General features: G+C 43.7%; 1 protein-coding gene across 1 annotated transcript; it reads right to left on the bottom strand.

Moving 5' to 3' along the window:
* Nucleotides 1-753: 753 nt before the first annotated feature.
* On the bottom strand, nt 754-20,563 carry pard6b (par-6 partitioning defective 6 homolog beta (C. elegans)). Its single transcript, XM_010743699.3, has 3 exons — nt 20,125-20,563; nt 18,699-18,921; nt 754-3,795 (listed from the first exon to the last, which is right to left on the bottom strand). Exons 1-3 carry the CDS (start codon nt 20,185-20,187, stop codon nt 2,843-2,845), a joined length of 1,239 nt encoding a protein of 412 aa, XP_010742001.3. The 5' UTR covers nt 20,188-20,563; the 3' UTR covers nt 754-2,842.
* Between the last annotated feature and the right edge of the window lie 614 nt (nt 20,564-21,177).

Here is a 21,177-nt window from a genome sequence, read left to right as displayed (position 1 = left end):
ATAAAAATGTACATCATATATATAGCATCGATATGAAAATACTGACAATCTTCATTACAAATCTATACCATAGGATTAATCTGGCAAGCAAAAAAAAAAAAAAAAAAAAATCATTGCTCGATCACTTAAAAAACAAAAATATATATCAGACACAAAGTAAAACATGTAGCCTGTTTTGAGGTTGGGCTAATACAACTGTTTCTCTCCCACAAAATAAAATTGATAATTCACAGTATGAGGGGGAAAAAAAAAAAGATAGTGTCATGTCTCCTGTTGCTTTAGCCAGAACAGTAAAAATCACCTACTAAAATCAACTCCTATTGGGCAACAACATCTACCATGAGATTTACAACCAAAGCAACAATCATGAATAAACCAAAAAAAAAAATCATATCAGTTATAAAAATAAAGTCATAATGTGTACAAAGAAAGAAAATATGCAGACGCAAGATTAGAGAATAAATAATGTCGCTGTGGTTACAATCCCAGTGTCCAGTGGTAAAGTTAGAAACAAAGGAAATAAATTAACATTGATTTCTAAAAGTCTTTCCATTCAGAGTACCATCCGTTACTGTTTTTAATGTCAGGAATGAAACAGGACAGAATCCCACCAGCGCTCAGTGTACCATTAAAAAAGACAGTACCTTATATAGATAACTTGAAATACAATAGTGGACGCTCATACAGGAGCTGTGTGTTGTTTTCCAGTCATTGATATTATCATCATGTTTTCAAACAGGGAACAGAACTACAAATGATGAACAGGGTGATCTATGTTTCATTATAAGTGCACATATGTTCAGATGAAGCCCATAAACACCACTGAGTGTGTGTGTGTGAGAGAACCGTTTCAGTGAGCGAGATAAAAATCAGTGTTATCACTTTAACAGGAGGCTGAATGCTGAAAATCAATAAAGGGAAATAACAGAGCATCTGCTCTCACTTCAGAGAGGCAGTTAGCAGCAGGTAGCAACGTTAATGGATGGACATTTAGGACGTGGAATTTGAAAAGAAAGTGCAGCTTTGAAGATGAAATTCTCATTAAAAAAATTTCGGCCTAATCTGTCAATCAGGTTTTTACAGAGATAAAGTTAATTACAGCCTTGTTGCTTTCCAGCTTTTCCAGCAAAGCAACTCCTTCAGTGGAAATAGGATATACAGACCAGAGCCAAGACATACTGCACATACAGACCTCACCTTTATCAAATATAGAAAGCGTTTGTGCCCGATGTACCTGCATGTGTGTTTGTTTAAAAATATGACTCAAGCTGACCATGTTTTATTCTGAAATACAGACAGGCTTCTCTATCTACACCGTATGTATCGCTCATTTCAACTCATATCGTGTTTCAGTCCAGCTATCGATCTGCCATTTGGGTCCATAGTCAGTGTTTAGTAGCTCTATGTGTGGTCATTAGTTGAATTCAGTGAGAATGAAGCTACAAAAAAAAGGAAAATGGGCAGAAAATACTGGAGAAAACACTTTTCATCTGTGAAATGTCTCAGGACACATCCAAGAGAACTCAGGACCTGGCTAGAAAACAGGGTGAATAAAATGGTACAGCACTGAGATTAGATATATTGAGTCACGGGTCCAGGAAGAATAAAGAGGGAGAGAAAAATCAAACAAACAAATGAAAAAAAAGAAATTAAAATCACATTCTCATTTTGTCAATCGCACACATGCAGCAGGGGAAATAGCCCTTGTCGTGGGAAGGAGGGAGTGCAATATGAAGGAAATGAAATCTAACATGATTCATTGACAGGTAAGGAGCGGTTTCCTGGAGTGACTCACACTTTCTGATGGGTCAGACAGAAACTCATCGTATAGTCACGTGAGATAAAAGTATTGTTTAAAAAGAAGAGGAAAGAACACAGAAAGCAAATATTAAAATCATATAAAAACACAGGCCTACAGTAAAGGAATTTTCAAGACAAGTTGCTCCAGAGAATCATCAGCGTTTCATTATCAGTCATTAACACAGCAGGTGAAGAGCTAACAACAGTGGTTAAAAAGCATCTGAGCCGACACAAAGAACCCAGACTTGTTTTGTTTTGTTTTTTGCTTTTTAGCTTTCTCCTCAATTTAAAAAAAAAAAAAAAAAAAAAACATTATTGCAGATCTCAGCACTTGGTCGATTGTTGTGGCACTGCATTGTGTGGAAAGTACCGCAACCATGTCCCAACGCATGCTGTGGTCACCTGGGGGGAGGGAGGTGGTCTCAGTGTGGTGCTATGGTGGGGTGTCAGATGACAAAGCCAGAAAAAAAATACATATACCGGAGATTGTCGACGTATGCGTGAGCTGAAAGTCCTACTTCAGTGTGTGTTTGTTATGAGAGGGGTGGACTTGTTCACAGGACTTCTACCTTCATATATTCATGGGACTGATCGAGAGGGATGGGGCATCTCATCTTTGCCCTCTAGTGGAAGATGAGCATAACAACAGCTTTAGGGGTAATAACAAGGGCTTCCAGTGATTTAGAAATAAAGTGGAGGATAGTTGGGATGACGTTTTATCTACACTTCTTTCTGATATTTTTGTGCCTGCAGAATCAGGGAGGGCGTCCCCACCACTATGGCACACGTGCGTGGTCATTGGCATGTAGAGGATGGAAAGGAAGTATGGGGTGCAGTGTTTGTACAGACATACAGGTGTCAGTGTCATATTGAGATTCAATATGTACAAGTTTCATTGTGCTTCTCAGGTACAGTCACTGAACGATGGTGCAGGATGTTCCCATGTTTAATGTTCTGATCCATGACTCCCACGTGTGTGTGTGTGTGTGTGTGTAGTAGTGTCTCCCTCTGGTTTCCAGTGTTTAGTGTGTGAATGCCCAGTCTACAGAGTTATAACAGTGCCGTCCTCCTCCAGATTCCGCCTCTCCATTGCTCTGTCTGGCGACGGCGTGGTCGAAGTGGCGTTGGCGTTGCTTAGTGATCCGCTGCTGCCGCTGGCTGGCAGGGTCCCGTTGGCGTTGATGGAGAGGGCAGAGGAAATGTTGGTGGTGGTGCGGAGGTTGAGATGCGGTTCATAGCGAGGCAGCGGGGGCATGCTATAGTTGGAGGGGGCGCGTGCGATGGGCTCGGCCTCGCCTCCTGCCTCGATCACCAGGTCCTCGTCGTCCTCGTCGCTGTCTAGCTCTCCGACGGGGAAGTTCTGGATGATGTGCGATGGCATGGAGGCCGTAGCGCTGACCCCGCCATGCGCTGAGTAGCCATAGTAGCTGGCACCGCTGTCCGACGAGCGTCCTGAGCTACCAGACGCCCCGCCGCCTCCTCCACCACCACCACCGCCACCGCCGCTGCGAACAACATTGTTCCGCTGGTTGGCAGGCTTGACTGTTATGATGAGGTTGTGGCTGTTGGCGATCATCATGTCCGTCACCTGATCCAGAGACTTTCCAGCCACCTCGATACCATTCACCTCCAGCACCTCATCGTTGACTGCCAGCAGGCCCGTGCTCTCAGCCAGCCCACCGGGTACCATGCGAGAGATGAATATCCCCGGGACTTTCTCCAGGCCCTGTGAAGTGACCCGTACGCTGGAGCCATCGCGGATGTAGAAACCCAGGGGTTTTTCCTGACCGTGCTTGTACAGGCGAACACGTCGGTGCGTCTCGGGGAGGATGTCCACATCTATGATGGAGGAGACGGGACGGAAGTCCTTAGGGAGGCTGATGATCACCGGTGGCTTTTTCCTGTTGGCATCAGGCCGCAGAAGAACCGCGGAAAGCACTGTGTTTTTCTTCCTGGTCAGCGAGTCGGTACCAAACGTTGAGTAATCGGCTTCCTCTGCAAAACAGAGAATAGAGGAAGTAGAGAAAGAGAAATACAGAAGAGGAAGAGAGGACAAAGACAAGAAAAGAGGAAAGAGCGGCAGAGAGAAAGGGAAGAGAGGAACAAAGAGGACACGTTAACAAAAGCTGATAAATTTGTTATCAACATCATACTAGGCTCATTACACATCAAGACATTATCCAGGCTGACAGTCTGTTGCATCATGTAGTTTCAGGAGGATGAATAATGTTTTGCAGCGGAGCAGCTCTCAGCCTGAGGCATCCCTGCAGGGTGTCTGTACTGAACACACACAAGATGCTGATCACCCAGAACTTCCCTCAGGTCGCACTGATGCAAACTGCTACACCAGCCAAGTGGGCGCTCAGTCCAACTCAGCACTCATGAGGGACTGGCATGCTGCCATCTTACTTATGTGGGTGGCAGCAGGTGCGTATGGTGAGCAGAGATGCTGTGTTATAGATTTAATGAGCATATGGTTGGTGTCGCAGACTGTCCATACTCTTCTCAGCCTGAATTCAAGAAATATGTCAGTCAGTGTTTCTAAAACTTTTTACAGCGTGTATAATCTCAGACAATATTATCACTATCTGAGTACCACCATTATGACAGATGTTAAATACAGAAGCACAGGACGCCCCTGTTCAGGCAGATTTATTACTGATGAGAAGATTTATTGTTGAATCCTGAACCGGTTCAAGAGCCAGAGCTAATCTGGTGGAAAATATCTTCCTGTTTCCCCTTTGGAGCCATGCCTGCAGTGTTTTATATCCACTGTCATATTTTAGCTGATAACAAATCATAGATGTATGCGTGTGCTATATGCATGAACGCGACAGGCTGATACTGTAAAGAAATATTACAGGAAATGCAAAACTTATTTTAAATTATTTTCCAGCAAACAATAGTTTATTTTCATTATTTTCAAATTCAATGTTCTAGTATTTTGATGCCCAATATGTTTTTCAATGGATTCATTTTATTTTTAATTAATTTATTTAAAATTATTATGATCACGTACCATAGTGTGTGACCCTAAAAACCATTATGAACCATTACGACCATTAAGAACTAGTGGCCTCGACCCAATGAAGGCACTGCTACTTAAGAAAAGGCTCGTAACAGCTTTTAAAGGACTACATAGACATTTGAGGAAATACACCTTTGTCTTTATTTGAGTTAGATAAAAAGATTGATACCGCTTTTTCATCTGTCCGTATAATATGAAGATAAAAGACATAAGACACATAAAGACGGGAAGCAACAGTCAGCTTGGCTCTGCCCAAAAGTCAAAGAATCTGCCTCTAAAACTCACCAATTACACACATTGTGTTTAACTTTGTTTCATTTGTACAAGTGTAAAAATGAAAAGTGACAAGTCAGGCTACTTTCGGGTCAGGTTTAGTGACCTCCTGAAGCAAATTTTTTTTCATTTTTGAACCTAGAATATTATGGTCACATTTAAGCTACAGGAGTCACAGGGATACTGTGAAACTCTGCCCTTTGTTATGTACATTTAGAGGAGGAAGTGTCATAGACTTTAACCCAACATGGCTGATATCAACACAAGACCCAGGGCCGGCCGGGAAAAAGTGGACCTTGGTTCTCTAATAGTTAACCAGTATAATACAAGCAGCTAAACATTAACATCTTTGTGGCTTTGGTTCGCTTCTTTTCACCTAATAAACTCAGGTTTTGAAGTTATTTTTAACATTGTTCTTTTGAACACGTGCTCTACTCTTTCACCCTTTTTCCATATTCTCCTTTTCTGTGTTTTCACAGCACTTTGTGACTCTGCTTTTACATGAAAGCGCTCTATAAATAAAGCTTCTGGCAGTCTTGCACTGAATACTTCTCGCTCCCTCTGTGCATGTGTGTGTGGGTGTGGGTGTGGGTGTGTGTCTGTGTGAGTAATCTGGGAAAATATCCATTCAGGTGACTGATACAGATTCCAGCTCTCAGGTTCAGGTACGCACCCCACCACTCCCCTCGCTATCCCTAAAACCAAAACAAAGGATCAACTGTCTCGAGAAAGAGCGGCAGTCTCGCGTTTCAATTCCCATGAGGTACGGGTCTAGTGTATATAAACGTACATCTTTGCCAGTCATGACCGTATGGACCAACACATGAGTGCGAGTCTGTGAGGTCTAAAAGCTGAAACACTAATCGCATTATTCGATCTCCCTTCCTGTTCGGACTCTTCCCCGTTCCCTTACTGTGCATATAAACAGTGCCATAAAGTGAGGCGTTATGCAAAAAGGGCGAACAGGTGGATGTTTCAAAGCACTCCCACACACACACACACACTTCCATCACTGACACAAGGGTTGTTCTTGCAGTGCAGTCATGCAGAGCAGGAGGAGACGCTTCATCTCATTTCACTCTTTCTAGACCTCTTTTCATCTAAACCATCCCTCTATCTCCAGCATATGAAAGGACAGACCTGACAATAGAGTTATAGTTGAGGAAAGAGAATAGGACAGGTCCTCAGGGCCACTCACACACACACACATAGGGCAAAGACTGTTCCCGTGGCAAATGGTACTACACATGCAACTTCCTGACCACAGCATGTGAGGACGACATATGCAAGCATCTGGAAGCACACACAAGTGGGCGTTAAGTTAAACACACACACACAGGTCTATAAGGTTTATCTGCTTAGTGGTGATGCCTGAGCACTAATGAACAGCAGCACTGAGACACACAACACTCCAGCACACAGAACAGAAGATCTCAGTCTAATTGGCTACAAAGGCCTACAGGCAAGACACAACGTAAACACATGCACACTGTAATAAAGTGAAAATGACCTTCTTTTGTTTCTACTGTATTTGCACGCAGGGCTCAGAAATAACTAATGAGAGTAAAAATGATGTGTGGGATGATAAAACAAATTAAACAACTGAAGGACCTGGACATGGCTGGAACATCGCAACGATAAACATCCCAAAAGAGAAATTATTAGACCAGAAATGTGGAAAAAGGTCATTTCATACTTGTCTTGGAGTGGTCCTGGGACTGATCTCACGAGATTTACTGCGTTTGCAAATCAAATGTTGTCAAATTTGTAGAATTTTCGATTTCGACAGCTCACGTATGAATCATGTATTAGTCTCCGTCATTCTCTCAGCCTCATTTCATTTAAAATGAATCTATTTTTAGTCGTCACCTACATTCAGATCATCATTTTAAATGTGTCTCTGCCCCAGCTTTCCTTTGTTTGTCTGTACTCATGAGAATATGTACACACAGCGTGTATACACAGTATAAATCTGTTCTAGTCTGTATAAATTATTGGGACTGCTATATAAAAGGGTTATGAGGTCCAACCATATTTAACAGTGTGCTATTGATGCATGCACACCCAGTGTTTGACCTTGTGTTATAAAGGCGTTAGGTGAATATCCGAGCACCATCAGCGGTCTATCCATGAAAGCAATAATGCAATAATCACAACTAGCTAACACAGCCAGTGTGGGCTGATCATTAATGTAAAATCTTTAAGGTCAGAGTTGGCACTTTTTTTTTTCCCCCATCAGACAACGCGACCTGACGGAGAACATCAACATGAACCACAGAGGAAGCTGCTGCCTAAAGCTAATGATGACAGTCTACTGCGTAAGACAAACTTTTTATGCTATGCAGTTTGCTTTTTTTTTCATGTGTAGTACATATAGTACATAACTCTGAGGATGAGTGAGGTATGCTGCAGCCAGAGTGTGCAGGTATGCAGCTGGCCTGGCTAATGATTCATTGAAAAGAAATCTGAGGTCAGCTATGAGCGTGTGAGATAAGAAAGTTTTATGATGGCAAGGATTAAGAGGACATTTAAGGCTGCTGTTTTTTTAAACATTTATGGACTACTTTGCAGTTCTGATTTTCAACTGCTTCCACTTCTTGAGAGCAAAAAAAAAAAAAAAGAGAGAAAAAGAAAAAAAAACATTTCATAAGACCCATCCCTTTTAGTTTAAATGATTTGTTCACTTTCTTACTTACTGCTTTCATTTTCTTTATCTGGGCTTCTCATTTCTCATATGACACATTTTACCAGTAGTGGCTCGATGACTTATTAAGCCAACATCAGCTCCATGAGTTGGTTGGGAACGTCATCTCCGACTGACTTTCTAATGTTTCCTATTGACTTGTTTTAAAAAACACTGTACATACGAGTCAGAAATATGCACTTGATGCTTACATACATCCTGTGCTAAATGACGCAGGCTAAAGCAAACACGTCCCTGGCAAAGACTCAGCATCCTCACCACTTCATGATCAATGCAGAAGACACCAACATGAAGGAGCATTGTTCTTTTACTGGAGTGTACATGAAGTAACTTCTCTAAATCTAATTACGGAGCCGCTAACATCACCCTGCACTCTCATATAGTAGCATCTTAACACAGTGCAGAAATACTTCATGGTGGATGAACTATTGTGTGTGATATAATATGCTATGTAAAGTTTTTACATTGATATGCTGATGTTTGCAGTCCCACACTTGTGATCTTCTATTTTTTGTTTTGGAGTCACATGCTCTCACTACAGCCTCATGCACACATCTTTACAGACTTGCCTCTGACTGAACATTTGGACAGTCACTGTTTGGGATAGTGGGGGGGTTTAGCCAACGGTCAATTTACCAGACATGGATAGTAGTACACAGCATGTGAAAACAGCTGTTGTAATGTCTTATGTGGCTCCAGAGGAGCTCTGTTAAGTCTGACCCCTGATTATGTCATGGCGATGTCCTCAGAGGTAACTCTCGTCTGAGCTTGGAGACTAGAAACTCTAAGTAGGATGTGCGGTTTTCACCGACCAATGCTAAATATTTATGACAGCATCTCTCCACAAATAATAGCCCTGTCAGAGGATACACCTGTCGTGTATCAGTATCACACTGAAGGCAAAACTCACAAACCCTGAATAAAAACATAATCCCCCTTAGCATGGCTCTGCGCAGCTCAGGTATTCCAGCTATGCAGCGGCAGCTTTGATTTCCCACACTTTGAATGGAATCAGTGGGGAGCAAAGGAAGCGAAGCAATGGAGGAGAAAATGACAACCCAACACACATCACTGTCACAAGTGAGGACACATGCAGCGGTGCTTAGTCATCCCTCTCTGTAGTATGTAACACACACACACACAAGGCGAACAACTAATGCATCTCTATCCTGACGCTGAATGGACTAAGACAACTCTAAGGCCTAAGGAGAGGAAACCACTTGTGCGAACTGGCACGCATTGGTTGAACACATCATCTTCCTCTGCACTCTATTCTCCACACGCTCTGGTAATGGCTCAGAATAAGTCACAGCACAGCTATTGACACTATTGTGGAAGGAGCACGGAAGAAGAGAGAAGCAGCTCTAAGCCATGTCGAGTAGAATTGGTTTGTTAAATCATGTAACGTTATAAAGAGGATTATTTGTTTACGATTTGTTTACTAAAGCAGCCTACTGAGTAAGAGTGGTATCAGTGCAAACAGTCTATCTGATAAGGTCATGATCTTGGTGATGTAAAATATTACAGAAAATGTTTGTATGATGAAAAAGTTGAAAATTGGGGTGTTGTTTAGCTCAGTTGGTAGAGCAGCTGCCCCATGTACAAAGGCTCAGTCCTTGCTGTGGAAGCCCAGGGTTCGAATCCGACCTGTGGCTCTTTCCCGCATGTCATTCCCCATCTCTCTGCCCACATACCTGTCACTCTTTAGCTGTCACTGTCAAAAAATTGAAAAGAACTAGAAAAATGTTAAGTATGTATTCTTATTATATGTGCAGTGGTCATCTGTAGAGTTACAGCGGACTTTAATACACTCCTCAAGTGTGTCTGCTCCAATACTCTCATTAACTTCCTTGGTAACTTCTACTCCGCCACTTTAAACACGCCGTTACAATGACTGTGACATAATGATCCCTGACGACGACAGTGACAGCAACAATCCATTACTTCCTGGTAGCTGTTGTGCTGGGCGCTGCGTCAGGGAAACCCGATACTGTGTCCAGGTGACACAACAAGATCAGGAAGGAGCTACATGACAGACACAATGTACAGCCACTATCACTACTACTGCTGCTGCCGCTGCTGCTGCTACTAACACTACTGACTCTATATTTATATTTCAGGTGCTCATGCAGGTGCTGTCAAAGGATAATGTTGAATTTACAGCTTGTACGGAACTTTTATTCTTAGTTTTTGGATGTTTTTGTGTCTGCTTTAATTTACTTTTTCTCAAGTTTGAAGTCTTGACCAGGACTCCCTTGGAAAAGAGGTTTAACCAAATAAAGAAATAAAGGGATAAAATCAATGTTGAAGTAGAACAATCTTCAACTTACCACTACTGTAGCTACTCCTAGAGCTGAACTACACTCACTGCAGTGAGGTATAGAGCATTATGAACAAGGTCACAGCACATAGCTGCACTATACTTAGCTCTAGCTGAATGCAAAGGGCCCGTCTCTATTTGTTTATAATGAATACTAATCGTTGCCCATGACAGCATGTCTCAATGATCTGAGTTGAGAAAAACACAGAGACAAAAGACAAGATGTTGAAGGTTGTCGTGTTCTGGAAACAGTCAGGTTTGTTGATGACAAGCCTGGACGTTCACCACGCAGCCGGTGCCACGGTGTTCCTGACACAGAGCGATACAAGACGGGGAGGAGGGGGAGTGTGTGTGTGTGTGTGTGTGTCAGTGTGAACTGTCGATGAGAAATACCAGGGGTGGTGTAAAACAAAAAGACGTCCAACGGGCAGGAGAGACAGAAATACAGCAAAGACACAGCGGAGAGAGAGAGAGAGGAAAGGAAAAAAGAAAGAGTGGAGGAGGTGATAAAAAACTTTCAAAGGAGTAAATTCCCGGAGGGTTACTATTCCTAATGTGGTGAGCATACCTCCCTGGCACAGCCCAGATAAAAGTGCCTTAATGCTGCTGATAAGACAGGGGAGAGAGGTATGAAGGAGGGAGGTCAGAGGGAGAGCGCTGAGAGGAAAAGCACAGAATAAGGACGGCGAGAAAACACAGAAGTGCACTGACAGAGCGAGAGGAAGACGCTGTAGAGACCTGCACCTGTGTGAGGCAAGCTGGAGCAAAGACAAAGCCTTCATGTGCAACTGTGCTGACAATCTGAGAAATCTCTTAAATCTCTCTCTCTTAATTAAAATCCATAATTCAAAAGACACGAGCATTAGCCCGCTTCGAGGCCTCTGAATAGAATCTCACTGAATTCTCGATTACCCTCATCAATCCTGCTTTATTACTCCATCATGACAGGAACCATTCATCAAAACAAGACCCAAACTAGAATCCACACAGTGGGGTGGACCAGCTGCGATTATCACAATTAACACAGCTGACGACCGGGCTCCGTGCAGAATTAACACATTTTATTTACATACGGCACTTTTCTGTCTGTCGTCACTGCATTATGAAGCAGTTCCATCAGTTTCCTTTGTGCTGACAGAGACATCCTGTGCCCTTCACTCAACCTGTCCCTCAATCATTCTTCATCTCTCCACAGGAAAGTTCTGTCCCTCTCCGTCTTGCAGATTCGCCTCTTTATGCCTCTGCTGTCTCTCTCCTTCCTGGTAGCTCTCTGGCTGAACTGCTCTTTTGTCGCTCTGTGACTTTAAAAGCTGCTGATGCTACTACGGGTAAATCGAGCACAGGACTCGACGGTCCTCTGAGGCTGGCGTTGGGACAACAGATGTAGCACCTGGTGTGGAAACAAGGGTTTGTCTAGCATCAGGACTGGGACTGGAAAAACAAGTGTGAATCTGATGAGGGGCTGAGACACGGGGTGTGTAGTAATAGTAGCAGTAGTAGTAGTAGTAGTAATGCAGATACTATAGTCGGTGCCTGGACTTGACCTGGGGCTCACAGTAGCTAGGAGCAGGTATGTGCCTTGGGGTGAGGCTGGATTTGATCTTGGGACAAGGCTTAGCAGAAGACAGTGGCAGATCACTTGGGGGTGTAGGTTTCAGTACCGGGTTACAGGATGGAGGTTGGGATGAGGTGGCTAGATCTGGGTCTGACAAACCGAGCCGTCTGCGCAGCCCTGCTATAGGTAGCCTCCAGGAGGAGAAGGGGGAGGAAGCTCTGGACCTTGGGGAGGATGGAGGAGAAGAAGGGAGGGAGGAGCAGCCACGTGAGCTGGGGGAACCCAAGTCTGACCTCGGGAGCCTGTCACTCAGTCGCCTGAATATGGATTTTTTTACTGGGGAGGGACGGGAAGGGGAACTCTGTGCTTCCGGCTCTGTCCTGCCCTCAGCATCTGACCCTGGAAGACAACACAGCCAACCTGCAGTTAGATCTCACCACTGAGGTGCTTAGCTGAGACTAACTTTGTAGATATGTACACTGAGAGTGTTACTGGTCACTGCAGCTCCTCCTTCCATACTGGCCTACAGATCCCACGGTCTAAATTTAAAAATTACTTTTAATGGATCTGGAAATTAATAAAAGTTAAACCCATTTAACGTCCACAAAACACTTCTTTTAGAAATATCAAGATAAAAACCAGCTCATTTTGATGTTCAGATCATTTTTCAAGACCTTGTAGGGGTGACAGATCATATTTTGATTGACATCTCCCTTATTGGTACCACCGTGGAAGCTCAGCAATGTGCTGATGTGGACGGTGGAGCAGTAAAACGTGACTTAGCCACCTAAAACAATCAATATCACTTTGAGTGTGAAATATATTTAGAATATTTTCACAGCCATCAGACAAAACTTTCTGACAGGGAACTGAAGTCACTCTTCAAAGCCACAGACCAGAACAGTCACTTTACTTTTTTATTCTTTATTTTCACGTCTCACTCAGTGAATTAAAAGAGTGGAAAGACTAGTAAACTAGAGTTTCATTTTGAATAGTGTGTTTTACTATGAGTTTATAAGGTGATTTTGCAGCAATCTATCTGTTTAATAAAGAAAACAGGTGTAAGAATATTTCATTATTTATTTCACTAAACATAGTAAAGTTGCTTTCTTTCAACTTGAGCATAGCAATTCAAACCAAATATCAGGAAAGTTTACAAATTTGAAATGACAATGTTTTAAATCTGGATTAAAACTAATTTCTAATACTTTTTATACTTACTATATGTACAGAAACCCTTAACTACATTTTAAGTTTAGGCTTTAATTTCAACTGAGGCTAATATGAGACTCTGAGATGAACAAATCCAGTAGATATCTTCCAGTTTTCTGTAGCTTGTCAAAGTGTAGAGATGGTGTAATGAATGTAGAAACGATAAGGAGAAAATAAAGTACAAACAGCGACAGTAGTTAGGCAACAGTGGAGCTGCATGTCAGAGCCTGCTGACTGTGGTGTGCAGCTAGCCAGGATAAACATGCTGGAATGGTGTGCTGAAAGAAATTCACAGATAAGCATATCAGTTATCGTGCTTCACATCAATAGAGCTGCAGCTCCGATCCCAGAGGACACAAAGAATGCTTTTTAATTAAAAATCAGGAAATAATCTGCTCGCAAGCTCAAATAAAAATATACCACTCATTGTATTTATAGTCTACAGTGATTTAGATTTGTTTTATCACCTCGCTCCTCTTTGTTCACAAAAATCCATCATCCTTTTTTCAAAGCCACAGACTGGGACAAAAAAAACCCTCCTCAGACAGTGTGAGGATTTCTCCAACAACAGCAACATACCAGCCAGAAAACATGAAATGTCTTTGAGTCCCAAGCTGACAAAGTCCAGCTTTCCCCGTCAAAGCATGTGACACACATCCACCTGACAAAACGCACTGCTTCCTTTCCATCTCACCTGCTTGTTTTTCAGGTTCAGGTTGTTTTGCTGCCTCCCCTTTACCCTTATCCTCACCCTCACTCTCCCCCTCCCCTTCACTTCACTTCTCCCTTTCCATTTCCACATTGGTCCAACATGCTGTGTCTCCCTCCTTCATGTTTCTCATCCAGTCTGAGTTTTTTTTTCCCAGTGCTCCTCCTGTGTCTTTCCCTCCCTTCCTCCATCCATCTTCTCTAACTGACTCAGAGCTGAGAAATTCTGAGGGTCTGTACAGCACAGAGCCTGGACTCCCACCGTCTCCCCCCTAGTCTTCTTCCATCTAAGCCATCCTCCCCTCCATCTTCTTGCAGCCTGTATAGAGTCTCATCCAGCCAGGCTCCTGGGAGTACAGACTCTCTCTCTCTCTCTCATGGAGTCTGGCTCTCAAGCTGAGTGTCCGGCCTGGCCTGCTGTCCTGTCTAATCTAGCCAGCAGACGTGATCAGAGGCTGGCCACATTCCACCCAAAATGCCCCTTCCCTCCCTCCATCCATCCCTCCATCTTCATCCATCTCTCTCCCTCTCTTTTACCACCCCCCCCAGCTTGGGCCTCACTCCACATTCCTCCTGCACTAATACTTTTCTCTCACTCACACACACACACACACACTACTCCCTCTCCCGTCCCCACATCTCTAATTACATGCCTTTCCTAAACAATGCCTTATACATTACTCCCTCTTTAGTACTGTTTACTCTCTCTCCCTTTCATCCTTCCATCTCTCTTATTAGGCCTAAGATATGTTCCTCCTCCACGCATTCCTCCTCCAGTACTATGAGTCCATCGTTCCCTCGCTCATTAAATACACCACCCTAAGGAATAATTCATGCTTCAGAACCAACGCAGGGCTGGTTGATTTCTATTATTTTCACAGCTCAGGCTCCTAACCCCTCTCCTCTGTGTGCTCCTGGGAGGGGGGGGGCATCCATTACACCTGTCAGCACTTTGTCTCTCTCGCTCTGAATCCTTTCATCTCTGGCGCGCAGTAGAAATCTTTCTTTCCTCACTCACTCTGACTTTTTGTGTTTTGTCTCTTTTTCCCCCTCCACCACGCCGCCCTCCTCCTCGTCACATTCTCACTCCATCTCGGTCACAGCATCTCTGCCCTTCAGGACTTTACAGCCTTATCACACTCAGGGCTGCTGCTCTTATCCCGCTCTAGTGCTTGCTTTGCAGGGTGGGTACGCTTTGCCTGTGTTGTACTTTCACACTGTACATTTTCTCTGGTTGGATGACTCATGTGCTGGTTACTAATTACTAAGGCAGTCCCTGCTGGGATACGCAAATACGCAAGCATTCCTGTCCCTCTCCATACCTTTTCTCTCTACCGTACCGCTCAGGAGTTGTGAAACTTTCAGGATCTAGCAGTGACACCAAACACACCCACGCCTCCTGAGTGATTCAAATAAAGCGAGCGAGTGGCTACCATCACATGACCAACAACCTGGAAAAGCTGCAAAGGACGTTCTGGATGACTGATGCAGGCAAACACGGCGTCTTTCAAACCCTGGAAAATCTCTTTCAGAGCAAATCAAACATAAACCAGGCCGTGACGCACAGCTTGTCCGTTGACAGTTTTGCTGAAATGAAACACGGCCCAGATCTGAGCATGTGAGGCGGCTGGACCAGCCAGATCACACAAGAATTCAATGAGGTCGTGTTTCGAACACACTTTACAGACCAATCAGCATCACATCAGGAAAGACAGGTGGATGCTGGTTTAACACTAGGTGTCTGTGACGTTATGCTCAAAAAGAATCAAGGCAACTCCAATAAGTTGTCCATATATTTTTATTATCAGCTTATTGCAGATCTGCAGCAGTGTAGTGAATGTGTCAGCTGATAAGTAACAATAAACTGCAGCACAGTATCAGTATCAGTGCTGACCTCAAACATCCAGTATCGGTTGGACTGTAAACTCAACATTTCACTTCTACTGGAATATTTTTATTCTTTGTTTTATCAGTGTTGAAGTTGAGTCTTTGTACATCATCCAACTTCATGTCAAAGCAACACACGGGACAAATAATGGTCTGAAAAGTTTTGATCTACAACACATGGCAATAGTAAAAACTTCAAATAAAGTGCAGCTCCAGAGCTAAACTTTAATACTTCGTGTAGAAACTGATTAACTCCAATCCAAGTTATGAGGACCAACTGCAAAGGGCCAGACGTGAAACAATCGTGTCTCTTTGTCGTCGTGTAAAGCAGCAGTCACTGATATGACAACAAGAGACAAACTATCATCAACATTACTCAGTGGACGTGGACGTTTTGTCTTCAGCAGCTGACTAATGACCACAGCCTTCTCCGTTTACACACAGCTTAGCAAAAACAGTGCGGAGCAGAAAATAGCTTTTAACAACTCTCATCTATCAGTGAATCATAACGTGCTGCCTGGATCGAGTTTCATCTAGATTGTACTGATTGTGATTCAGATGCTTTGGGTGGTGTCTCACATTCATCTACCCTGACACGTCCACTACAGATACTTGAGAGTATCACACAGATGACAAATGAAGTTGTAGAAACACACGCATCAGACAGACCTTAACACGGTTTGTGTTTTCAAATCTAAAAAAGGTACAGCTCCCAGCATGCTTTGCAGTCCCCATCAGCCTTTAAAAGAGACTCCAGCGCTGTTAATCCACCTATGAACGGGCCTCTTCACTGCTGCCATGACAACCGGTAAACAGTGGACACCTCATTGCCAGCTCAATAGCTACTGCCACATTGTTCACAGATGGGGGTGAGGTGTAGGGGATACCCGCTGCTGCTGCTCAACTGTATTGGTGTGCGTTGAAGCAATTTTAAAAATGCCATACAAAGTCCACACACACACACACACACACACGCGCACACACACACAGCCCATTTTTCTGCAGCGAACAATACAACTCTAATGGCTGGTCAGTGATGCAGCATTGATGCAGAAACAACAACAATGTGGGCATTATTCAAGAACCGGACCACAACAATGCGACGACAGACACTCACAGGCTAACATCCATCCCTCCGTCCATCCACTGAACTATCTACACGCTGATGAATGGGCAGTACCCACATGTACGTAGCCTGGATTCAGTCAAATACAACGCAAAAGGTTCAAAATAACCTCACACTGCATGCATGGGATGAACTGCGCTGACCCTAGACACTTTTTGTAAACACACAAGTCATGTCAAATGTCTGAAACCTGCTCACAAGCACCAGCACTTATTTTTATTGGCTCCAGACATTTCCCCAGAGATCTGAGTAATAGGATTTCTCTGCACTATTCCATAAAGGCCAAGTTGAAACAAAGTTTGGCCCACACTGCAGCCTTGTCTCAAGTCCTGCTCTTATGCAATACTGACCAATCAAATCACATCTAAACCACTGGCCATCTAAGACATTTACATAATGGCTCTGTTGCAGTATCAAAGGACACAGTTGTGACTAGGACTGAAAGTGCGGTGCGCTAAACACAAACTGGTTTACTGGAATTACTCAGCAGCCAGGAGCTGGAAACTGCTACTAACTCACCATGACCTCCCTGCTCTGCTGCTGAAAACATCAAGCGGTTTGCCGTTGACTCATCCGACTAAAAGAGAGTTTCGTCTTGTTTCGGCGCAGGGTCACTGGTGCAGATACCTCCGTAACAACAAACAAGGGTGTGAAGGACTTGTTATCATTCCAACAAGTTCTCCAAAATGAAATCACTCGTCGTCCTCTGCCAGCTTCACACTTTGCCAAGAGAGCAGATTTTAAAAATGTGAGATACTTTCAACATAAACAAACCGTGCTTAGTGTTCAGCGTTGGCGCTCGGCCCGACATACCTCACTTGGCTCTGACATCGAGAAGCCATTAATGGACTATAGAGCCACCACTAGAGATAATAACTAGTGTCTGCAGATATATAATAAATTATCTATAAGCTACTAATTTGCTGCATCCGCACACTGCAGAGCCTTTTAAGCTGCGACCAACTGGTGCTTAGCAGCAAGGTGAAGGGGGGCAGACGGATCAGGAGGGCAGTGGGGTCTACAGGGGGTTGTGGCTGCATTAGTGTGTATCTGTCTCCTGTCTTTGTTCCATCTTTCCTAAAAGGTGGTATATGTGTGCATGACTGATGTGTGATGCCTGTGTTTTTACCATGTGTTGTTTGTGTGAGTGTGAGACCAACAGCGAGGCCAGCGTGGGGCTTGTGTCTGGACCGTGTAATTGAAACACGGTCCCATGCAGCGCTGCACAGTGACCCCACTAATCTCCTCCTGACAAAGTGGCTTAGCTTCTATAGGGTCATATGGCACAGCGAGACGGCTTAGACACGACAGAGCGGCCGGCCCGGCCCGACCTGCCCCGGCCAGCAGACCCCGGGATCTCCCCCATGTTCAACAGGTCACAGACAGCAACTCATTAGCCGTGTTACACTTCTAAAATCAATTCTATATAAGAATAAATCATAAAAAAAATATAAAACATAATAATATTTAAAATGCATATGTATGGCAGGTTTTACCAAAAAAACCTAGCACCTGAGAAGATGAAACATTTGCCTGTGATACATGTGCTGTATTACCAGGACAATATTTAGAGTTTTTGTGAGGAAGTAAGGAACAAAAAGTGTGCATGAACTTCAGCATCACACAGTGAAAACAGCCAAAAACCCAGGATACCCTAATTATACGGATACCCCCATGGAAAAGTGAGGAAAAAAAATCTAGCAAATATACCTGCACTCTTTTGGAAACAAACACTGCCTGTCAGCAAAGTCACTGAGCTTTACCTGTGCAGGTCAAAGGGGGGGACACAGCTCGAGGACAGGCGTGTTGAGCAGTTTGTTTGTTTGCTCAAAGAGGATAAATACGTGGGCAGCCTGAGACGCAGCACAGGTAAGGTGATCCTGCGGCCTTGTATCATTTCATCCTCATGATCATCTTGACAAAATACACACAGCTCCGTAACATACTTTCCCCTTCCACGGTCCAACCTCATATTTCTGTGCTGTACGATTCAAAGCAAACACAAGACCTTTATTTGTATTTCCAGAGGAATTCTGGCCTAATAAACAGGCGGAAAACACAACAAACACTCGACTCCGCGCTTACCTTTCCTCTGCAGGAACAGCCTGAGTAGAGGGCTGGCGGTGGAGATGGCTTTGTGGTAGTTGTCATCGTTGTTGATGGGCAACAGGTCGCCGTGCACGTCGGCGTAGCCCACCAACAGCTCCACGTTGGGGATGCGGTGGACGTGCTGCAAGAGGCCGTAGAACTCATCAAAGCGACCCGGCTTCGAGCGATCCAGCGAGAACCGACGAAACTCTGCACCAAACTGTTGATGGAACGGAAAGGGCCACGTGAACACAATCATACGGACACACATGTGGTACAAAACATCTGCTTGCAGGGAATATAAAGAAACCTCTCTTAGAGCGAGCGACGAACATACACTGTTCTGGTAGTCTAGCTAATTTAAAAACCATTGTGGGCTGTATGTAAGAGTCTGTGATCCAGCTAACACACCACATGTGATGAATTATTAATGTGGACTTGTTGTTGTGGACGTGTGTCTATGTCTCTAGTTAGTGGACGCAATATGTCCACAAGTGAAGCTGCATGACAGAACGTTGTGAGGAAAAATACGCGTGTGTCGCCGGCTTATGAGTAAAATAGTAAATCAGAGTGGATTACTATTGAAAGCACAGTGTCTTATGAGAGGTACCATGTGTTGTGGTTACTGTTGCCCGGCGCTGACAGAATATGATCTACGATTAACACGTTTCATCTTATTCAAGCACAATTACATTCATTATAGACTGGGGGGACAAAAAAAAAGGATTAAAGGACAGCACATTTAAAATGACCCTGGACTGCTCAGTTTAGAAAAGGTTTGTATAAAGTAAATGGAGTGAGGGGGGGGATTTGTGTAACCGTTAACTAAACAAAAAGGTAGCTATATCAATATTATGTAGATGTAGGAACAAGTTCTGAGCAGCAGAAGTCGACATGAGGCTCTATTTGCATGTGTGTCACCATGACCGGCAGACGGTGTGTGGCGGAAGGAGCCGTGTGACACCTGTCCGCAAACAGCATGACGACAAGCAGCTATTAAAATGTCCCAGCAGGTGGAGGAGGAGGGGAATTAAAATAGCTGAACGTCTTGTAACTTGTGTAAACTTACTTTATAATTGTGCCTAGAAGAAATAACCTGCCAATATTGAGTAAATGTGAATGAGGCGGCGGAGGACGCTGTGACAGGTGACACTGTGGCGTCAGCTGACAACAACCTCCGCCTTTCAAACTTAGCTTTAGCTAATAAAACTTATCAAAACATTCAAGATGTAATCAAAGTATAAAAGGCAGCTGCGTTACAGTAATTAAAAAAAAAAACCCTGTGCTGGCTAGTTTAGCTTTATATATTGTGTCATTTGCGCGGCGACATCACAAACTCGCTATCAGGGCTAAATTAGCCTGGAGTTAGGTTGAGACAACAACAACAACAACAAATAAATAAAGTCTCCGTGTGTGTCGTTACCTTGCTCTTCACCTCCACGGCACTCAGGGAACGGCTGCTCGGCACTCGGTGGTTTTTGTTCATGTTTCGCTAGCAGACACACACACACACACACACACACACACACCACCTCCACCACCTTAAATGTGTCCACCGGTTATTTCTCCACTAACACGGCCTGTCCCGCGACTTCCTCGACGTCCAAATGTTTTGCGTCGTCTCTCTCTCTCTCCACAAAAAAAAAAAAAAAAAATTGCGACAGCGGCTGCCCAACCAGCCGAGCTCACCCTGTAAACTTATCTCCTCTCATATTTGCCGCTGCCAATGTAGCTCCAGCACTTCTGAGAGTATGTACGGTGTCTGCGGGTCTACCATGACCGTGACACTCTACCTCCACCTCACTCTCTCTCTCTCTCTCTCACTCTCTGACTGTGCCTCGAGAGCTGCCGACGCAACACTTCAAAATAAAAGGCTCAGCCTCTTGTCTTTCTCTCACCCCTGACTTCAAAATAAGAGCCTGAGTGATTCCCTGGCAGGGCCTGCCAACATTACTCCTATAACTAGATCAATACACACTATACTTTTCTTATTTATTTGAATCTTATTGTGGACTGTTCTCGTGATCTGGTTAATGATTGTACCTAAAGTCGCCTAACAATGTTCACACATTTGTTTAAGTGTCGGTGACATGATTATTACATGAGGAAAGGTGAACAATACAAACTTTACTGGACATCCTAAAGACAAAATACCTGTAATGGTGTGCACACATGTGAAAAAACACAAAACAAAAAAATACATTGGACATCATATAATACCATGTAGGGAAGTGGTATGTATTTTAAATGATTTGTCACGGTGTCAAATATAGAAAAGGAAATGAATCTGGATAGTAAAATGCTGTTAAAGATGACTGCAGCTTGTTTCTTATTCTATAGTGACATCTCCTGGACAAAAGCCACACTGAACCTGCTGCTGCTGGCTACCAGCCCAATGTAGACACACACTCAAAGTAATTAAAACAGTATGTCCCATCATTAAATGTAGTAATAAAAGGGGCAGTGTTTAGCTCAG

The sequence above is a fragment of the Larimichthys crocea genome, chromosome XV (assembly GCF_000972845.2).
Source record: "Larimichthys crocea isolate SSNF chromosome XV, L_crocea_2.0, whole genome shotgun sequence".
Taxonomy (NCBI): domain Eukaryota; kingdom Metazoa; phylum Chordata; class Actinopteri; family Sciaenidae; genus Larimichthys; species Larimichthys crocea.
The sequence above is the reverse complement of the archived record's forward strand: the minus strand, read 5'-3'. Positions and strand labels throughout refer to the sequence as shown.

Coding starts and splice junctions, on each gene's coding strand:
- pard6b (XM_010743699.3), bottom strand. CDS start 20,187: ATGAACAAAAACCACCGAGTGCCGAGCAGCCGTTCCCTGAGTGCCGTG. Junction 18,922..20,124: donor CCGTGGAGGTGAAGAGCAAG/GTAACGACACAC, acceptor TTCCATCAACAG/TTTGGTGCAGAGTTTCGTCG. Junction 3,796..18,698: donor GCTGTTCCTGCAGAGGAAAG/GTAAGCGCGGAG, acceptor TCTGTTTTGCAG/AGGAAGCCGATTACTCAACG.